The 21579-nt window shown below is 33.8% G+C and overlaps 2 protein-coding genes across 5 annotated transcripts in view; one reads left to right on the forward strand and one right to left on the reverse strand.

Moving 5' to 3' along the window:
- The window catches only part of MCPH1 (microcephalin 1), a 120037-nt gene that overhangs the window by 46191 nt on the left and 52267 nt on the right, over positions 1–21579 (forward strand). The window lies entirely within an intron of this gene.
- The window catches only part of ANGPT2 (angiopoietin 2), a 40598-nt gene that overhangs the window by 1743 nt on the left and 17276 nt on the right, over positions 1–21579 (reverse strand). The window contains exons 2-8 of one of the 2 annotated variants that reach the window (XM_059468145.1): positions 16524–16679; positions 14339–14460; positions 12468–12700; positions 10091–10218; positions 3927–4028; positions 3232–3398; positions 32–162 (exon numbers count right to left, since the gene is read on the reverse strand). In XM_059468145.1, the coding sequence (XP_059324128.1) occupies positions 32–162; positions 3232–3398; positions 3927–4028; positions 10091–10218; positions 12468–12700; positions 14339–14460; positions 16524–16679 (1039 nt within the window). The remainder of the gene's footprint in view (positions 1–31; positions 163–3231; positions 3399–3926; positions 4029–10090; positions 10219–12467; positions 12701–14338; positions 14461–16523; positions 16680–21579) is intronic. The other variant, XM_059468146.1, reaches the window with a different exon arrangement.

Genomic DNA, 21579 nt, shown 5'->3' on the forward strand with positions numbered 1-21579 from the left:
GGAAGACTGAGAAACATAAAAACATTCGTACCTCCTGTTAGCATTTGTGAACATTTGCAAATACATTTGTCATTGTCTGCATCCTTTGTGCTAAAATCATTTCCTGGTTGGCTTATACTACTTATTTTGCCCGCTGTCCCAGTAAGTCCTTTAAGGTAAATCCTGTAGAAGTGAAAAATGGAAAAACAATTATTACGTGGAAGTTGATGGAAGATGTCTGCAAAATAATGATGGAATAATTTGCAATAAATATCCTGTTCAAATTGTTTCATTCTCTTCTGGCCAATGTGCTGCTGTAAGCTGTTTTTCAGTACAATGTTTTCAAATCAACAGAAACGGTCAGCACAATATTCTAATGAACATGTGTTTGTTCATGTCATATTAGAAGAAAAGGAGAGCAAGTAGGTAGTAACTTCAAGAATTTTTCATGCAGCTCATGTATTAATTAATACTGAAAGTGCTTCCATTTTTGTACTTCAATGCAACAGTACATACAATAATTTTTATTACAAAATTTTATTACAGTTTAAATCAAAACTTTTTTGATTCCTATTTTGCTGTTAGTAGAACACAGCAATTTAGCATTACAACCCCGTATATATGAGATGACAGCCTTACAAGGAGTATTAATTCTGAGCTAGTAAATGATATTTTAGAAGTTTCTCAATATTTCCCTTTCCATTGTCCTAGTTACTTATCCTTTTCACATCATTCATAATTTTTAGCATTAGTTCTTCACAGGTATTTCAGTTTGCTTCAATTCCCTGGCAAGGTAAGCTTTCTGTGAGGCTGCTGCTGTTGGGTTCTGCTTGCATGGGTGCCAATGCACTCTCAGTGAGGAGAGACCCAGGACACTGAACTGGGCAGGACAATTACACAGCTATTCCTGTGTTACCTTGAATTGGAAGACTTGAACCCTCTGCTCCCACAATATCTTTTGGGTGATTGCATTTCTGTATCAAATAGCTCATGCTTCTCAGAGGTATTCTGTTTGTTTAAAGAGGAAATCTTATTGTCTGAGGAGAATTAACTTGTCCCCCAATCAGTCTTCATCTTGCATATAATTCTCTGCTTATGACAGAAATTGTCTTTGGTAGTTGAACATAGTATTTTAACCAATTTTATATTCCCTATTTTAAAATATAATTAATTAATTTTTATTCATTTAGGTTTCAAAAGACCAGTTCATTACAGATTTTCTTTAAAATATCTTTTAAAAATTACTGTTTTTTCTTAAGATGAGTTCAAAATTATGTAAGCCAATTTCTAACATAAATTATATTAAAGGTTACAAGTATAAGGCGTGAGCCTAGTCTGGGTCTTCAAATATCGTCTGAAGTCTATTGTAAGCATAGTATTATTTATTTGTGATTAACAATAAATTGTTAAAGGTACAGTTTAGTATAACAGAATATGAGAGTCAATGGATGGAAATTGGAATGAGATGTTCTGACTGCATATCAGGAAATCTTTCTACCATGAGGAAAGACAAGTAGGTTGTAACCTTGGGAGGTTATCAAGACCAAATGAAAAATTCTGAGCAACCTGGTTTGACTTCATAGCTTTGAGATCAAGAAGTCTGATTCAAACAAAGTCCATTCTGATCTCAGTTTAATATGTCATAATCTTTCCAGCATTCAGAATGTATTAATCTTTTTATGTAATGGATCACAGAATCAAGAAATCATTTGAGTTGGAAAGGACTTTAAAGATTATCTAGATCCAACCCCTTTGCCATGGGCAGGGACACCTTCCACTGGATCAGGTTGCTCAAAGCCCCATTCAGCCTGGCCTTGAACATTGCCAGGAATGGGGCACGGAAGATGTTCTTAACTGAATACTTTCTTTGCATTTTTTTCTTTTTCATAATGTTAAATACATTCTTTGAAACACTCAATTTTATGATGAATTCCTTGATTTGTTGCATATTGTAATAAAATTGTTTTAACCATCTTGCTTTTCAGTAATTATCTTTTAATACTGTAAATGGACAAGGGTAATCACCCCTTTTGACAAAAGTTGCCTTTCTAAGTATTTTAAAGCATTACTTTAAAACAATCTCTGCTGTAGATTCTGACTGTTTCCAGATGAAAAAATATTTACTTTGGAGTTGAGACAACTAAATACTACCAAGGCATTAAGATCTAACATTTTGTGGGGGGCAGATGCTGATAGTTTTGAATTGCTTTGTTTACATATAAGACCTGTATTGAAATAACAACATCAGGTATCTCAGGTGTCAGGTTGACTTTATTTACAACAAATAGTTGCTAGAGATCTTGGAGGAAATCATCTAAATGTAGACAATTTTTATGTCCAGTCACCCAAAACTCCATGAATCTGCAAGATTCTTACAAAGAAACGTTTCAGGGACCATGTAGTAGGAAAGCATCTGTTATACTGTGAAGGGTTTAGTTTCTTCTATAATAAATCAAACTATTTATTGCATTTACAGAGAGCCTGGTGAATGAACTATGAAATGCCCATATATTTCTGCTGTGGCTAGTACTGTTTCAAAATGTGTGTTACTATGATACTATTTAAAGTACATAACACTATGATAATATTTATCTCAAATATTTATTTTTAATTTTTTTCTTTATGTGAACCTTTACATTTTACAGGATTAGAGCATAAATAAGAGGTCCATTAAAATTTGGTCTTTAAATTGACAAGTTGGTGATGAGTGAAATGTACATTTGCTCCATTTTCACAGGTAGGAGAGTTATTGAGAATTTTAGCCAGTGGCTCAAGGAAGGATAAGGCCACCTCACTTCAGTGCGCTCTTTATGACAACAGAACAGTTCCTAGAAGCCACTGACGAGGAAAATCCTTGCAGTATAATTCATCTTAGTGATCCACCTTCCAGAAATGTATTTAGTTCAGGGAATCAGGACTTGATAGCAACTGCAGACAGATTCCTAGTATCCTAATGACTGTGCACTGTCACCCACTATACTGGCACATGTATCCTGTATTGTTCCATACTATCTCCTCATCTTTGTCTTTTGTGTGTTATACTCACTCAGGATGCACTAGCAAAATACACATTTTCTCCTCTGGAAAAATAAATTATTTCTTTAGGCAAGAGATGAAAAATGAAGAAAACATTACTTTCTGAGTGAGCTGGAAAATAGTCATGATTTGTATGAAATAAGGCCATGCATCTACACAGTTTAGAAAGATTACTATCAGAACATTTTTTTAATTAGATCTGATTTTTCTGCTTACCTGTATTTTTGTTCTTCACTTGCTAGAGAGAAGTGGTCATACAATGAATATGCCTCATTTCCTTCCCAGTCTTTCAGTTGTATTTTAAGAACATAACGCTTCTGATTAGTCAGTTGAGAAACAAATTCATTTCCCAGCCAGTACTCCCCAGCAGGATCACCAAATCCCTGTAATTCAAGTTGTATATTTAAATAGTTTTGTTTGGATGGGTTTTTTTCATTTCAGTTTGAAAAGATCGCTTTATCAATTTTTAAGTTTAGAATTTTTCAGCCTGTCAACTAAGAATTTTACTGTGTCCACGGGGATTATTGATCTGTAATGTTTCAAAAAGTTGATTTCAGCAAAGGCAAACTCAAGAATCTGAAATACTGAATCAATATTACTTAGTAGATTTGGAGCAGTTCCTACTGTTGCCACTAGAAACACAAATATAAACAACTCGAAAAATGTAGACATACAATGGAACAGTTGATTAAAAAAAAGTAAGGTTTCTCTTTAAAAACAAACATCACACTTGCAAGTCTGCTTAGGCAAACAACTTACACTATTCTGACATTTTCAAAATGAGCATCTGAGGACAAAGAGAACTTTTTAAGGTTGCTTACATTCTAGGGATGCTATTAATATAAATTTAGCATATTAGATTTCAGATAATAATAACAGCTGATATTAAGGCTTCAGAGAACACTGTTTACCATCTTATACTCCTTCCATGTCCGGTGGAAGTCCACACTGCCATCTTCTCGTTTCTGAATAACTGTCCAACCTCCTCCACCAGTTTCCATGTCACAGTAGGCCTACCAAAGTAAGCATATAACTAAGTGCATGCAGTCACAGCAAAACAAAACCAGAAATCATCTCATTTGCATCATTCTATATAGTGGCAAGTCATGTGCAAAATATGAGTTAACCTAAAAATGCAAGTTTTCACAGCTTTCATACAAATCAGTTGTGGTCGTCCACAAATAAATGGGATTCCTCAGTATATATCACACTTAACAGAATACCTTAACAAATGGCACCTTTCATTTCTCCATCTTTTTTGTGAGAGATCCATTCAATTTTCCCATGACTTCTCAGAGCACAGTTCAGGCCATGAACATACTGCTAAGTTCAGGCCATGAACAAACTGAAATATATTTTTATTATCACAGTTGTTCAGTGCCTTTGCAAATAGTCTGACCACAAAGTTAAATCTAAGTGTATTATCTGAAAGTTGTATCTTAAAGCCATGTTATTATACAGACTACAATGAACATCTATGCTTGAACAAAAAGTAACAACTATAAAATATTCCCAAATATTCATAAATCACCTTTGAATTTTTGCTAAAAATTTGAAAAGACTGACATGTAATAAGCAGTTCACTGAACTCAGTTTTCAAATACCCAATAAGTGCATCCCTGCAGAGATGCTGATGGGAAAAAAGTATTTTGAAAATTAATTGGAATTTTGGAGTGGGAGAAGTAGGGGATAAATTAATAATAAAATTTTGTGAATGTGAGAGTATCTAGTACAATTTTTCCTGAGAAAGGATTTCAAATTGTTGCATCTAATTTTGCTTTTCCAAAACTAACAGAACTTAAAACTAGATGTGTGAAGTCAGTGGAGCTAAGCTGGTGTAAGACAGTACAATGAAAGTCAAACTGAAGTCAGTATCTCTTTAAATTGCATGTTAGTACTAATACTATCTTTAAGAAATATATTGAATTTCTTGTACAAGAATTCCTGTTTGGAGAGTTCTCAGTTAATGTTTTCTCATTTGGAAGTTTAATTTTTTTTTTACCACTTTCTGCCAAGATACTGAAGTTCAGAGCCTTCTCCAGAATCACTTCACATCTTTGAAAATTTTTGAATTCTAGTTTGAGTATTGAATTACATTAACTTCTTATCTGTATGCTAGAGCTTTCATCCAGTACGTGAAGTTGTGTCTTCCCATTTATAGTAGTACAGGCAAGACCTGACTTCTCCCACTTTGATATTTCATCTGTAATTAAATAAATACTTTTAAAAGAAACTAGGCAAGTATTTCATTATTAATTTAGATGTTTCCTTCATTGTTTAACAGTTCCCTCAGTAGTCTTACTTCTTGCCTAACTGCTGGTTATCACAATATGCCTATAATTGCCCCAAATCATGACTGGGTGGCACTAAAGCTCTAATGTCTTTTTCATCCTCTTCTATAGGAGACTGTCTTATCAGTGTTAGCAGTTAGGAGATTTGACCTCTTTGAACTGTTAGATATCCTGGAAATTCATTGAAAAAGTATGACTGCAGTGAAGCCAGTTTCCTTCTGTGCTGTGGTAGGGTTGTGTGTGTCATTTGGGGAAGTAAAGTGTGCTGCTTACTAAGTTTTCAATTTCATTCACTCTTATAGGATATGTATATTGTATGTATGTTATACACTCACATCTATATATTTATATAGATCAGAATATTTACAGTTCAAGCAGTGTCATATATACTGTTGAAAGGCATCAGACCTTTGAAAGGAAAAAAATTGTAACAGCTGAAATATCAAATATATTAGTGTTTCAACAGGCTGTTGCACATTGGAAATCCAAAGCAGATATTGTGCTTTAGGCTTGCAGTAGACTCTGCTCAACATCAGAAAATCACAAGACATTCAATTGGAGATTTTTAGGGAAGATAAAATAAGGAAAAAAGTAGGATAAGTTGGATAAAAATTGGATATCTTTTAAAGTATGTATTGTGAATGGAATTTAATTGAAACCTCAATTTGTACTGATGCATGCAATTCCTTACACCTCAAAGTCTGTTTTTTGTTTGGCTTTACTAACATCTGTATTTAATGACTGGTAAAAATGTGATGATAAAAATGTGCTGATAAATTAATTTAGTTAAAATAAAAATTCCCTTCAAAGGAAAGGCTGAAGATAAGGTACTGTAAGAGAAGATAAATCTGTTATAGAAGGCTAACTCATGATGTGTAATGTATATGTGAAAACTAATTTCTGCAGAGGGCTATGAAGAGGGATACTAAGAATGGGCCAAAGCAGATGCAAATACTTATTTTAAGCATCAATACAAGTTAAAAAGCTGATTTAACAATGATCAAATATCACTGGTTGTAGATAGAGTTGTTGACTCTGAAGCTTCACCCCACTTAAAAGAACAGTATAAGCAGCCAGATGGACAATAGAACTGTTTCACCTTTCTCTGAAATATGTGGTTTCTAACTATGTGCAGTGGGAGGCCATGTATTAATTTATTTGAGCTGTGGGTTCAGTCTGATATTGCTATTGTAGTTGTTAATTGATGTTTCTGAATGTTATGTGTAACTTCCTTTATGCCTGTTGACCGAACTTCAATTTAGTTGGAATTCATACTTTGAAAAAATAAATACCTTTAAATAGCACTTTATTTTGTTCTAATGAGATTAAAACATAAATAGTGAATGACTGTGAATGTCTATCATAATATATTTCTGTTACAGATAGTATCCACTTTTTAAGTGAGTGGTAGGACAACTAGCTTTAATAGACACTTTAGATTCTTTGAGATAAATGCTGGGGTACTGCAAATTAGTTCCCAAAGCAACTCACTAGGAACTGAAAAACATAATGAGAAATTGAAGAGATGACCATAAAAACCTCATGTAGATTTTTCTTATCAGTAACAATTTTTAGAAGTTTACATAAATTTGGGAGTATAATTTTTCCACACCAAAAAAATTCACGTCAATCAAGTCTAAGTCTTTCTTTTAACACCACTACTAGAAGAGAACTCTTCTGACCTTTCAACCTATTCTAGGTTTTATATTCAAAAGAAAGATATGTAACATTTCATAAAACTAATAAAAATAGATACCAAGATTAGGCAGGCAGCAGAAGTCTTCAAACAGATGCCAAAAAGAATAAAGAGATTAGCCTCTCAAGTTACAAAAAATTGGAACAGGGAGTATTTTATGTATCTTGTGAAGTGCTTCAGTACTTACAATTCTAGCAGCTGTAGCACTGTAAGAGGGCATTTGGGGTATAAGTGTTTTCAGACCTACTTTGGGAATGGTAAGGCTCAGGCTGAGTTATCAGGATGAAGAGCCAGAGCAGTTTTTATAGCAAAGCAAGTGCAATTTCCACATCTTTGCAGTGACCCTTTGCAACACTTTCAGCTGTTGTCCGAACACTTTGGAGTCATTATGTCCAATGATTTTTGTATTCTGCTATCTCTATCTCCTAAAGATGTGACTAGATAAGAACTACAGTCTAATTGGTTCATGAGGTTGCTGTAAGCATAAAACTATTGCCTTTTCATAGTTTTGCCTCTGCCCTTTTTCCTCGTGTCAGCAGTCTTTTGCTGTTTTCCTCAGTGTTTTTAAAAGGAATTATCTTTTGTCTGGTTGCAGAACAGGGAAGTTTTAAAATATTAATGGAATTAAATAATTGTTTTCCTCTCAGTAGTCATATGCAATTCCTTAGTTTGGAATATGATGGGAGACAAATTAGTAATGTGGGATCGGTTACAGATTACACAGAAGTTGTTTATAAGCCTCTTGGGTCAGAAGGTGTTACAAGAGGAAAAGACAAAAACATAAACAGCAGTGCAGCACTTTTGGCAAATAAAAAAGGTCACTCTGTTTCCTGGTCTGAGTAGCTATCCACATCATAAACAGTTGAAAATGGTGTAACATGTTGATTGTCCCTAACCTTCACTTCCCTTGACAACTCCTCTTATGCATTTATATTTGTATAAAAAATCAGCATCAGGTTAAAACTTTTGAGTCTCTTATTTTCAATGTCATGCGGTAAGTAAAACCTTCCCTGTCTTTTTCTATCTGAAATGGACAGAATAAGATTTTATTTCTTTAATATTATTAAATGACTGATTTAATACTAAGTGAAATTTTTATGTTGTAACTACTTTTTTTTTAACTTAGAAAATTACCAAAATGGATGTTTGCTTTAAGCATTTAAAGCCTCCATATTCAAATGTAAGGCATTTAATGTTTTATAGTCTAGGAAATTTGTACTTTTGAAAATACAAAGTGTTTAAGTTTATGACAAATTTTTATTCTGTAATATGCCATGCACTTGTGTCTGCTTTTAGAAAATATGCATGCCCTGTATACTATATTTGACAGTAAAATTAAAACCAAAGATTAAAGCTTGCGATAAGTCATAGTAAGAGATCCAAGGAATGTAATTCCTGAGTTGCTATCAGACTGCTTCATTTCATTACTTTGGAGATGCAATAGCTTTCATCTCCTTTAGTTTTTAAAATTGTGATTCTAGATATCTATGCTATTTAAATGCCATTCAGCTTCATGTACAATAAAACATTTCATTGCATCTTATGTAACTCATTTTCCTGTGAAATTGATGGTTTTAGACTAGATTATTCTGAAGGAAAGACAGCTGTTTTTTTTTGTTGCTTTTTTTTTTCCCAGAGAAGCAGATTGCAAATAATTTCTCTGGATTATATCTACAAAAAATTATAGGTTTTATCTATTGTATTTTATGGACCTTATCCAAATAAATTGCTTATTTCCTTTAGCTGAGAGCTTTGTAAGTGTAAAGATCACAGTCTGGCTTGGGCAAAATGAAGTTCTGGCACTTCAAAGTCTAGTCACCAGTGAACTTCATTTCTAAACCTTCGCTTGGGAAAAAAAATGCTTTCTCTGTCAGAGCTTTACCAATTCCTTTTCCGCATTGCACCTCTTTTTCCACTGCTTTTTTACATTCTCTGTTAGTTTTTCTAATGCAATAGAGTAGAACCTTAGGAATTCTGTAAAATATTTCAATTTTTGTCTAAAGAAAATATCTACAGTAGAAATTAGAAAATAAAAACATAATAAAATTATTTCATATTTTTCTAAGAAATATATTAAGCATTTTTAATATTCATATGTCCCTTAGCCTCCTCAGCCTGCCATGCCTTTATCATGGGAGCCCCACTCCTCTGAATGCTTGCTCCAGGTTTTTGGTGCTTTATACTCACAATCAACTTGGGACTTTTTTCCCTTTCAGATCCTACTGATTGTTTCAACTAAATTATACTCTCCAACGCTTTATCATTTTATTTACTTCTATAGATGGAGCATCTCTGTCAGGCATCCAATGTATCATCCGATGAGTGCCATTTTTTAGCTCAAGGTCTTTTCTACAGAGGTATGGCATGCTGCTTCAACTTAAATTGACATTGAAGTTCATTTCAGTTGAATACATAGGGGAAAAAATCCATAGAGGAATTTAAACTGATCTAGTGAACCCTTGCAAACTCACCTTTTATATGAATCAGTAGTAGTATTTTCCAGGGCAGTATTTCCCAGAAAAGTCTAACAATTAGACACTGTCTAATAGAGAAATCTACTTGTTACACAAATGTCCTTAAAACTCTGTGATACAAGAACTGAAACCCATACATGAGTCCAGTACTATTAGATTGCTTCCATGAGTATAAATCCATGAGATTTCCATGCCCCTGACTTTACCTCCTTTTGCCACCTAAAGACCCCCTTGGGCATATGAAGGAACTAAGAAATTAAAGGAGACAGGAGTCTGCTGATCATGCAGAGCAACTCTGTTGGAGTTACAGATTTTATAATGAAATTACACTATTTTATTGATTTAATTACTTTAATTATGTGGAGAAAAGAATTAAGTTCTGACATGATGAAGCACACAACAAAATTTCATTTCATTTCAACTGAGACAAGATTTCACCTGAAGGACTTTTTTCTTCCTGTAAGATACTCAGATCTAGGAGTGATTAAAAGCTTATAAAAAAACTTGGTAAGTAGTAAACTTCACTAATAGCTAGCCTTTAAAATAGCATATTTGCCAGATTAAATAACCTTTAACATGCAGTATGGCTAGGTAACTCTTTATGGTCATCCTACCTTCTTCTCTTGTGCAGTATTTGAAACTGTTAAAGTGTAGATTCCACTTGTTGTCAGTCCAGATTTGAAAGCTTCAGCACAGTCTTTGAAGCTGATTTGCTCTTCTTTGGCTATGAATTTGCTCTTAGCTATTAAAAATACAATAGAAATTGAAGGCATTAAGAGGAGATGAATGAAAGTTACAAAGAATCAATTTATGTTGTAATTGGCTTAAAGCAGTTCCAAAAAATATGTCTGGTCCTGAAAGAAGTGACAGATCAAGGTACTTATTGTGTGTGATATTACTTTGCGTCATTTGAAGACATTATTCTGATAGGACTGTGGTTATTTGACAGGCTGAAAAGTGCTGACACTTACTAATATGTTGAATGAGAAAACTCGGGATATTGCATCTCATTCAGTTGAACAGTTTCTGCTTCCACTCATTGCCCTTGCTGGACTCCTACATGCATTACAACCTAGGCATGCATTAACTACTATTTATATACATACCTAAATAGCAAGTGATTAGGTTAATAATGACTTTTGGCCAGTACTCTTACATTGTGAATGAGTTATAATGCAACAGACTGGTGGAACTACCCTTAAGATATTTTAAGCTCCTTTTTTTGCCCCTCTGCTGAACAGGAACGATTTTGTATGTACCCAGCTGAAGCTTGGTAGGTCAGCCCAACTCACTAAGCATACATACCTTCTGGAATTCATTTGTGCAAAAAATACATTTTCATATATCTAAGCCTTCTTATTCAACAGAACAATCTAAGGTTCATCTTTTTGTTCAGTTCTTTATTAACTATGGAGGTTGGAATTTCCTGGCATTTCGCCTGCTGACTGATATTTCATATTTGACCCTTCTGGGGTTGGTTCTGTGTATTTTCCCTTTTAATTTAATCTAACAATCACAGTCAGTTACTACAAAGGTTTAGGTTCCATATAAATATGTGCTTATATTACAGTTACTTATTATGTTCTTTTTTGCTTGCTTATTCATTATTTATCTGTTTAAGTGCTTTGCCTTAAATAGAAAAATAACACATTCAGTGTTTTAATTGCTTTTCCACACTCTATTGTTTGCATACTGTCTTAGAAGCTTTCCCTGCTAATTTTGTCTTTTTGGCAAACACTCATTATTTTTTCCACTCTGGGTTTAATGGTGCTGTAGCCAACATGACTTTGACTTGTTTACTTATTTGTGCACTAGCATAGCAGATAACATTAACAGGAACATGTACAGCCTTGGTATTTAAGGGAATAGCGTCAGTTATGAAGACAAAAAAACTTGGAATTTACTTTGTTTAGAAAAACCTACAACCTATGTTATGATAATAACATATAGGCCAAGACCAAAAGTGAGGAGGAGTTCCAAACACCCTTTTCCTTGTCTGTGATCCACCTTACAGTAATATATCATAGACCACCTATACTGTCTTTTAAATTCTAATGACAACTTCAAATATTTTTTCCAGTATTTAATTTTAAATTCTTTCTTTAGGGGTTCTGTATATTTCTGTATTTTCAGCCCTGAGAACTTTACACGCAACTGTGCCAGATTCTATAGTCTTTTAGAACAGCTTCTTAATCTGTCCAAGTTCCATATCAGACACGAAATTCAAGGCAGGGAATGTTTAAATCCTCTGTAGCCATAACTTTTAGTTTGTGGTTTGTGTGGGGTTTTTATGGCACACAAGAATCTGCATAAATCTGAAAGCTATGCTTGGTGTCTATGATCTGTTGCAGAGTTGTCAGGCATTTAAGGGTGAGATTATTGCCTGTAAGGTTTGCTAGGCTGAGGGATTTTTAGGATGAACAAGGATACCTTGGTGAAGAACTTGTGGGAGTACCTGCTGCCCAGACCTGGTGCTTTCTGGTTTAGGGGGCTAAAAACTATGCCTGTGCTTATTTCTTTGCCTTTGGTAACCACTATAATTCATCCTTTCCTTGATAAACTCTGTGTTATAAAGCAATGAGAGGTGGCAGAAACAATCTCTGTGAGCCAGGAAGAAAAGTTGCAGACCTACAATATGCAGTCTCACCTAGATATATGGTCAAGCAAGTGTACACTGCCACACATGTGAATGCCATGTGAGATGAATAATTCTTGGCTTCTCTGTATTTTGTTGAGCCACTAGAGAATTGGTTAAGAAAATAAATAAACAGAGAAGATAAATAAAATATTGAAAAGAAATCACATAAATGCGGCTGTTTCTCCCACCCCCTAAAAAGTAGGTTAACTAATTCGGACGCAAAATTTAAGGCAAAAAATACAGACTTTTGAGAAGCAGAAGTTTGTCAGAACTAGTTGTAAGACTGTAGGTACCAGTGTACACAAATTAGGAAATAGCACGGAAATGATAAAAGCATGTCTGCTTTGACTTACAGTTTGGTGTCGATATCATAGTAAGCAAGCTATGAACCGTCTCCATCAGATCATGTTGCTGTTTTTGCAGAACTGAGTTGTTTACTGTAGCTGTAACTAGCTGTTTTTCTAGTTCTTCTATAATAGAATTCTGTCTGGTTACTAGGACTTGAAGCTGATCTTTTTCATCTTTTATTGACTTCAGCTGAAGCATGTGCTTGTCTTCCATCTCAAGAACTCTTTTTTCTAAAAAGCTAAATAAAAGATTACAATTTTGAGCTGATGACAAGAGAATCGAGCATATTGTATAAGTTTCTTTCTTCATGAACACTCAACTTCATTCTCTAATGCTATGCAAGCAGTAGACAACTAAATGAAAGTTTAGTTTGATACATATGCTTTCATTTATTATGTAAGTGCACTAATAAACAACATTATCTACTACAGTGTGTATTGCAGACTTTAAAAATGTAATAATTGGGTGTTTGATAATTCAACATTATTAAAGGAAAGGTAAAGTGACTAAGCTATCATGGGTTTACCCTATTAAAAGATAGAACTTATTTAAAGATGTAACTATGAACATTTCAAATATCCTATAATAAATGTTATGGCATTAAGACAGGGAAACATGCAAATAGTTACTTGAAGATGGGCTACCTTTCTCCAATTTTAGAGCTGGTATTTTAGAGCTGTAGCTCTAAATTTTAGAGCTGGTAGCTGGCTGGGAACATTGGGTAACTGGCTGGGAACAACTGCTAATTGTTCTGATACACACTCTGAGAAAGCTGATCTTAAAAGGTGCATAGCCAGAAGAGAGAAATTCACCTAAAATCTATTGCTGTTACTGAAAAAAAAAATCCTGAACCTTATATATAATTATGTTTCAAGCAGATTAGTTCAATGCAGATTGTACTTTGTTAAGTGAGAAACAATGCTTTTGTGTTTTATGTGCATGTTACAAGGGTAGTCTAAAGTCTGCTGAGTTCAACACCAAAAAACATGACCTTTTGAAAATCAGTGTTTCCTTTGCTTTCCATTTGATAAGGATGCTTGTTTTTCTTAAGTTGGTAGATAAAACCTTTAGGGAACATACATAAATGTAGTAGAGTAGTGAACAAAAATGTCAAAACATGTCTCCTGGGTTTCTTAAGCTAATTCTTTCAAAGAAAATCACTTTGCACATATGGTTCTCATTGAAAGACATTGCTTTGAAGGAGAAAACTTACTGTTATTGCTGCTTTTAGATTCCTCTGTAAACTATTTATTGCCAAAAGTAAAAAAAGACCGTGGTGATATGGAAACGAAGCTAGCTGAAAAAAGGTATGAGCCTTTGGACCACAGCCGAGTACAGAAGAGAATAGGAGTAATGGTTGGATTTTGGTCAATTTCAAAACATGGACTCTTGAGGAACGTTGAATATGATCAGTGCTTTACTTTTCTTGCTACATTAGGTTAAAAAATTGTAGCAATGACCTGGTTAATCATTAGGATAGCTATGTACTACATGGAAATAAAATTTTGGAGATGTGGTTACACTCAATTAGTTTGAATCAAGGTTACATCAAATTCATATGGAAAAGTCTAAAGAAGATTATAAATTGGGTACAACAGAAGTACTGCTTCAGTTTTAACCTTAAGTTCCTCATATAAAGGAGAACTTTAGATAGTGAAGAACAATATATAAACAGAATACAAGAATAAACCTACATGAAAATCCTAGGCTTTAAGTAATATATGACCTTTGTAATGAGTGTGGGTAACATTTTGTAATCAGTTTGGAGAGCTTGTGCATGTATGAACCCTTATTTTCCTACTTGAGTAGATTTGTTTCTAAAACTATTAGAAGGGTACTTCATGGAATAGCATTTCATTGGGCTGTACAAACTTACCTGTTTTTTTCTTGTAATTTAGTTATCTCATTGGTCTGATCTGAAATCTGTCTTTCTAGTTTGTTTGTTGAAAGAGAGTGTTCCAAAAGCTGAAGTTCAAGTCGGGTTGTCTGGTTTAATACCTAAAAAAATTTTACAAAAAAAGAAATTTCTTTTAAAAGATATGTCTTTTAAATAAATTGTGATTTTGTTATGTTGCGAAATCATGTCAATCTCTATGTACACCTATGATTAAAAATATTTTTCAATACTTAAAAACACTTAATTTTGGTACAAATGTTCATTGAATCAGAATGAAGAAGAATACACAGAGTTGAACTAATTTTGTTATTACACTATATCATTGGGAATATTTCAGTAGTACGCTATGTTTCTGATGAGAGTTTCTGTGTACTTCAACTTTGTTGTTATACCTTCCCCTCTGTTATGATAATTCTTATTTCATTACTGGAACTGTGACAGTTGTTGCTCAAAGAATGAGTTGAGTTGTTTTCCCCATCTGGCGCTGCAAGTAAGTCTCTAGCTGAAATCTTGGCACAGTTGTGAAATCACTTGATAGTTCTCTCCTATTCAATCCCAAATTATATTTTGAAGCATTTGTCATGTGAAACACATGACTAATATTTCATGAAACACATGAAGCAAATCAACTAAAGTGACCACCCTTTAGTCAATTCATTCTTTGCATTTTAATATTACCTTTTTTCTATGCATAGTTTACAATTTATTTACATCTTTAAATGAAGAAATGGGAAACATGATACTCTATGGTTTGTATTGCATTGCTTTAAGGCAAGTTTTCTAGAAATATTTTCTCATTGTTTTAGAATAGCTTTTTTTAATTCAACAGAATTTGGCTTTCCTTGACAGGAAGAATTGATTACTCATGTCCTTCATGTTAAACAGTCATTCAGGACATGATTTCACACTTAAGTGTAATTGAAAATTATTGCCAAAAGTAAGTGTCCTTGAGAGAGCAATTGTTTGGTTAATTTCCTTATGTTGCTAATTAAGCCCTTAACCGAGTCACCAGTAATTTCAAGCAGAGAAGGAAAGTTACAGTGATGATTTTCTTCCTCTAAGCAGAAAACAACTGAGTAATTTCCATAAAGACATTACTGTGAATTAATAAATACATTCTCTCAATATGTGCAAAATATTAGTCTCCTGAATAATACAATAAAAGTTCAGCTCAGTATGCCTATAAGCTATGAATTTTCAGTTTATCAAAGAGTTCACAAAGCCTTGATTTAGGTTAAAAAGTTCAATTTGATTCATTGGATGAATTCTAGAGATATTAAAACATCTAACATGGATTTTAGGCTTTGCATACTTTTTATATTATACAAAATATTATGTGCTGCATGATATACCCATTATTGTTTTAGCAATTAAAGATCTGCATCTTCCTACCATATCTGCGAAACTACAAATACATACCACTCTACACGGATTGGACTTATCCTTCTGCTAATATCTGCATTCTGTTTAACAGAATGTTTTATTGTACTTAATGCTTTTCAATTAAAACACATTTGGTTTTGCTTGAAGGTAGCAAATGTACAGCAGACAAGTTTACTTCTGTGTGAATATACTTTTCTAGCAGTCTCCTAATTTCTTTTTTCTTTATTAATCTCAGATTTATGTGTCCCTTTGTTTACCATAATGCAGTGCATTGTGCTGGAAGTGAACTGTTACCCATTTAGAGTTATCTGTGAAAACATTAATTAAAAAGACATAGTTCTTTTGATAAGTTAAAATAAAAAAGGAAATATTTCATTTAAAAAAGCAATTAGGCTGGTAAATGGAGTAAAGACAGTTTGAAGAGACTCATTTAGCTAAGATTAGTAATGAGAGTAATGTGAGTATAAAGCACACTAGGACCCAACTGATGCCTGGATATAGTATAGTAGTTTTAAATACATTCTATTTAAAGATTAATTTAGCAGTTGTCTTTCTAGACTTACTTAAAATGCTACTGTAATGAAAATCACTCCAGTGAAAGCACTGGGCTTGAGATGGAACTATGTATTACCAAATACTAGTATTTTCTTAAGTTGGGTAGAACCGTTGGTCACAACGATTCTAATTGTTGAACAGAAGCACTTAACCCTCAACAGTGTTAAATGTATGGCTGTAGTATTTGGGAAGCAGAAGCATTTTGAGGTTGAAATTCATTACTTACTTGTGCTTCAACATCTGTTAATTTGCGGGTCTGTTCAGCTGTTTGATTTAGCAAGTTTGTGCCTATTTCAATCATTACTGCAGTCTGGTTCTGCACTGCAGTTTGCTGGATCTCTACCATTTCTTTCTTCATACTGTCTTGGATGTAATTCTCAAGCTACATGGGAAAGGAAAGAGAGAAGATAGTTGCATTCTTTAAATGTTGGAAAGGGTGTAGTACAGTAAGCCTGCTGGCAGCCTAGCTGAACAAATTTGGTCCTTGTCCTTGTCTGCTATGTATTTATATTAAGTTTCCCAACATTAAGCTCTGTGAGAGGAAAACCAAATGTGACAAGGAATGTGTGGCCATTCATTTTCTAAAGGCAGGAACAGAGATTTGCAGGGGGTAGGTAGTAGGTACAGTGATGAAAGTGCTTGTGGGCACTTGGAAGGCTTTCTCCCCTAGTGCTCCCACCATTGTAACCATCAGAGGAGCTTCACCAGCTTTGGCAGTGATGGGAATTTTTTAGAAGATAAAAGTTTAGGAGTTTAGTCATCTTCCTGTATTTACACTTAACTATTTTAAAAGCTATTATTCATTACATGACTAGTATTCAAAGAGGTCAGATGTCATTTAACACTGTTATGTGTGCATTTTTATCAGAGACAATGTCAAATAAAGACACAAAATAGTAGAAAAACCTATAAATACTTTAAATGCTTAATATTAAGGAATGCACAAGTTGTTTAAAATACTTGACTCTGAAATAATTTCTGTCTAAACTAATATGGCTTTTTTAGTAGATATTTCATAATAAAGTAGCCTGCTTTCGAGGAAAGTAAGGAACAAGAAGTAGCAAGGAGAAAATTAAAGTAGCCTTTTGCATAAATCTTTCTTTCTACCTGCCTGGACTATGAAAAAGCAGTCTGGTTTTTCTTCACATTTCTTTATTTCTTGTCAGAAATTGCAAATATCTCACAGTTCTTTGATGTGTCATTGCATATGTTTGAATTCATGAAAGTCCAGGCCACAAGACTTCATTTTTTCCATTGACTGAGGAAATTTCTAGAACCAAATTTCTACTTCACTCCAACACATTTCTATCAAGAGAACCATAATAAATTTTGAGCTTCATGCTCTACCTACAAAGAGGATACTAGCTAATAAAAAATAGCTAGTGTCATCAAGCACAAATGGTAATACATCACCAGTTCCTAATCTGAGTAAAACAGGTTGATAACTTGATTTTTAAAAAAATAATATTTTAATAGTTTTATCTTTATATGAATGGTGGCTTGTAGTAATGAGACACTTTGAACTTTGTTTTATGGCTATTTTCTATATCAGTGGGCAAAAATTATCTTGTGATTTAATATTCTGTAAACCACTGTTCAGCTATAACCATTCCACTTCCAACCAGCTAAAGAACGATGGGCAGATCTATCAGCTTTGAATATTTAAGCTTTTCCCCTTAAATATTACTTAAGCAAGGACTGGGTTAATTTTTCTTACTTCAGATCTGTTTTTTAAAAGTGGCAAATGGAGAAAACAGGGTATATTAAGAAATCAAAACCTCTAAAACTGGTCGTATATTCTTACATTTGAAGTGACCACTATTCCTTGATGCCCAGTGTGACCAAACTGGCAAAGCAGCATTTGTTTGTTTACTCCAGTCTCCCCATGCTGGTGAACTGCAATGCACAACAGGGAGATTTCTGACCCGGCATAAACTTTGACCCACATCTACTGTTCTGCTCCATAAACATACTTCTCTTTCTACCACAAAGATGTAAAGCCAGTCTTTAGGAAGCCTTTACATGCTCTTTGCATAATGATCTTTTTGAATACTAGAATTAAGCCTACAGTCAACTGGATTTTGGCATAATAATTGTACATGGGTATTTTCAATTGCCATCATACTATGATAATTAGAGTTATTCACTATTCATAGGGTTGATTCTTAAGTGTTACCTTTTGCTCCATGCTATTCCTCATTTTCAAAAGCTTCTCCACCCATAGACAAATCTTATTTGACCAAAAATGTTGGAATTTTTTTAATTCTTTGGTGACATCTTTTAGGTCAGCTTCTTCTTTTATGTTGGACAACAATCAGTGCCTTTTAATTGAGTAGTAGTAGTAAGGTATCTTTAGTCCTTGATCATTACACTGTGAGATGTCAGAATACAGTGATAATTTATTTTAAAAAGCAATGCAAATTGGTATTTGGTGCGCCATAGTCAAAGGACATTTGCAAAATTCTGCAGACTTTTACATAGATAAAAATAAGTAATTTTTCACTGAAGTGAGATGGCCAAGAATAACAGCTAATATGTATCCCTCTGAAAAGGCTAGATATCTGGGAATTAAATTATTTTTAAATTTAAATTTAAATTTTAAATTTAAATTATTATTATGAGTCAAATTAACTTTAGCAACTGAATCTGGAAGACTGGACATCATTATAGATAACATTGAAAAAAACTTTGCACAAATGCAGCTCTGTTAAAAGACTATGAAGTGAAATCTCCAGAATGCATTTCATTTGCCTCAGTATACAGTTAAATAAGGAAACACCTTTATCAAGATCAAGGATATGGCTTCACCTGTCAGTGCATTGAAAATATTGCAACATCTTTAATTTAGAAAAAAAAGCTCAAAATTAAAAGGAAGACAGTAATAAATAGATCAACAAAGAAAGATTGTTCATGAGCTTTGATTCTTTCATGAAATAGTTGTGGGTATTTAAACTCATTCTTCAAGGTTCTTTGTTCACCAAAGGGAGAGCAGAATGAGAATCTGAGCAAAGTCATCTCTGCATATAGGATTGCAGACCTGCAGGACTTCTTTGAAATTGTTATCACTGAGTTATTCCAAAACACACTACTAGAAAAGGAGTTAATTCTGGGCTTAAATGTAAGGTAAACATTTTATGGTGGGCTTAGGCAATTGCCCAGTTCAAACACACAGATGTAAGGTTGCTCTGAATACAGTATGCAAAACCCATGATTACAATTTAAGGCATCTGGTGGTTCTGGTTGCCAGATTTTTATACCCCTTGTCACTGTACTTGTAACCTTGGAAAGCAGTTTTGTTTGGACGCACAGATCTGTATTTTCATAATTTGTCTTATTTGAATATCTGTAAGTATAAGCATATCTCCAAGTATCTGATCTCTTTCAAATAATTTCTTATTTATGTGGGGATTTCCAAATCACTGAAGTATTCTCTTGACTCCAGTTTGAAGTTTGTCTTCACATCTGTTTTTTAACTTAAAAAATATTAAATATGTAATTTAGGGAATATGATATCTGTTCTTACTTGAAAGCATGAAATGTGAATACCAAAAGGGATTTCATATTTAAAGCCAGTTTTATTATCTGACTCATTTATTCTAATTTGGAGCAACATGAAGCATCAAAATTATAATGACCTATTTAGTGGCTTTGGAGCTTCTTGTGTTTTTTTCCCTAAAAATCCTATAAAGCATGATTACATAAAACACTTCTGGTTTTTTCTTCATATTCACTAATCCTCTCCCACTTTTGTACCTTCTCTGCATGTACACATCATAAAATCTTTTTCCGACCTGAACCAAGATAATGCACTGATCCCTCTCTGCTTATTTCCCCTCTCTCTTCATCATACAATGCAAACTGTAGTAAGTAGCACTTTTTACAGCTACACCCCTACAACTTTTTCTTAGTGGCAGGCGCTTACTTTCATCCTTCTTCAAAAAGTAAAAGAATGACTTTCATCCAAAATGCCTCACCATCCTGCACTGACCTTAGTGACAGCAGAACTTGTTCCCACTCATACCCCTGGCAAGCAAAGCCCTTGGGTTTCACTGACAGGGTGGTGGAAGAACTTTTTTAACAGGACTCCAGTTCCCACAGCCACAACTGAGCTACACTGACAACACTGAGGATTAGCAGCCATTTTTGCAGAACTGCTGGTCTTTGTGGCACATTTCTTTGTAGAAACTATTCATCAGCTCCTGCCAAGGAGCCTCCTTTCTTTGTAAGCAGTAGCACACTCAGTTTCTGAAGGGGGAAGAATAGCTTGGGTAAAAAAGAGGTTTGAAAGAGGGAAGGACATGGGAATGAATGCCTCATTCCCCAGCCATCAGTCAGGAGGCTTGGTAGTTTGAACAGCATGTCTGTCTTCTTCAATATTTTGCTCAAATCTGGAAGGTGAAACAGGGATTATTTGCCAGATTTCTATCTTGCCACAGCACTAGCTATGGTTTAATCTCTTTTTGATTCAGATCATATATGAATGTTATGAGAACTGTGTTAACCATGATTACATTGTGGTTATTGAATAAAATAAATGTTAAAACCTAGTAGCTGACTATTAGTGATGCATTTTCAGAAATTTTGCTTTTGAGGCAGTAAGTTGATCAATGACTATCTTAAAGATAATACAAGGGAGAGGGAATGTTTGAAAGAAGGACTATTTAACTGATAGCATTTCAGTGATTCTTCTTGGAATTTTTTATTAAATATTCTATCTTTTGTCTAGGAATTTGGCTGGCATGTATTCTTGAACAAAGTATAAAAATGAAAGCACAGATGGGAAAAAACATGTCTCAAAATATGCTTAAATTGCAAAAACAGCTGGGAAAATTGAAATACTTTTACAGTTAAGATTTGTTACAAAGTTATAGTGATGGATTTTTAGAGAGAAAAAATTCTCTAAGGTCACCACTTTGGGACTGCATCATGTTTTATTACTTCAAATCACATAAAATCATAAAATTTGGCGAAAATACTCCAGCTAAGTTGCCAAAAAAACAAGGACAGGTCAATAATATTGCAGCACATTCCAACACATTGCTTTTATAGCCAAGGCTTTATTTTCAAACAAGTTTTAAATGGGCAAGAAAGGGAAGACATCATGTAGAGTATGCACTAAAAGAAGTGTATTTTCTAACCATTGGTAGAGATACTAATAATCCATTGTGAAGAGTTATCAATACTCAGTCAAATGAAACACCTTCCTGATTGTATATTTTGTGTCCATACTAAAGAATTTTTCAAAGAATCAGCAACTTATTTGTGCATTTTATAGACAATTG

The sequence above is a fragment of the Ammospiza nelsoni genome, chromosome 3, assembly GCF_027579445.1.
Source record: "Ammospiza nelsoni isolate bAmmNel1 chromosome 3, bAmmNel1.pri, whole genome shotgun sequence".
In the NCBI taxonomy this organism is placed as follows: Eukaryota; Metazoa; Chordata; class Aves; order Passeriformes; family Passerellidae; genus Ammospiza; species Ammospiza nelsoni.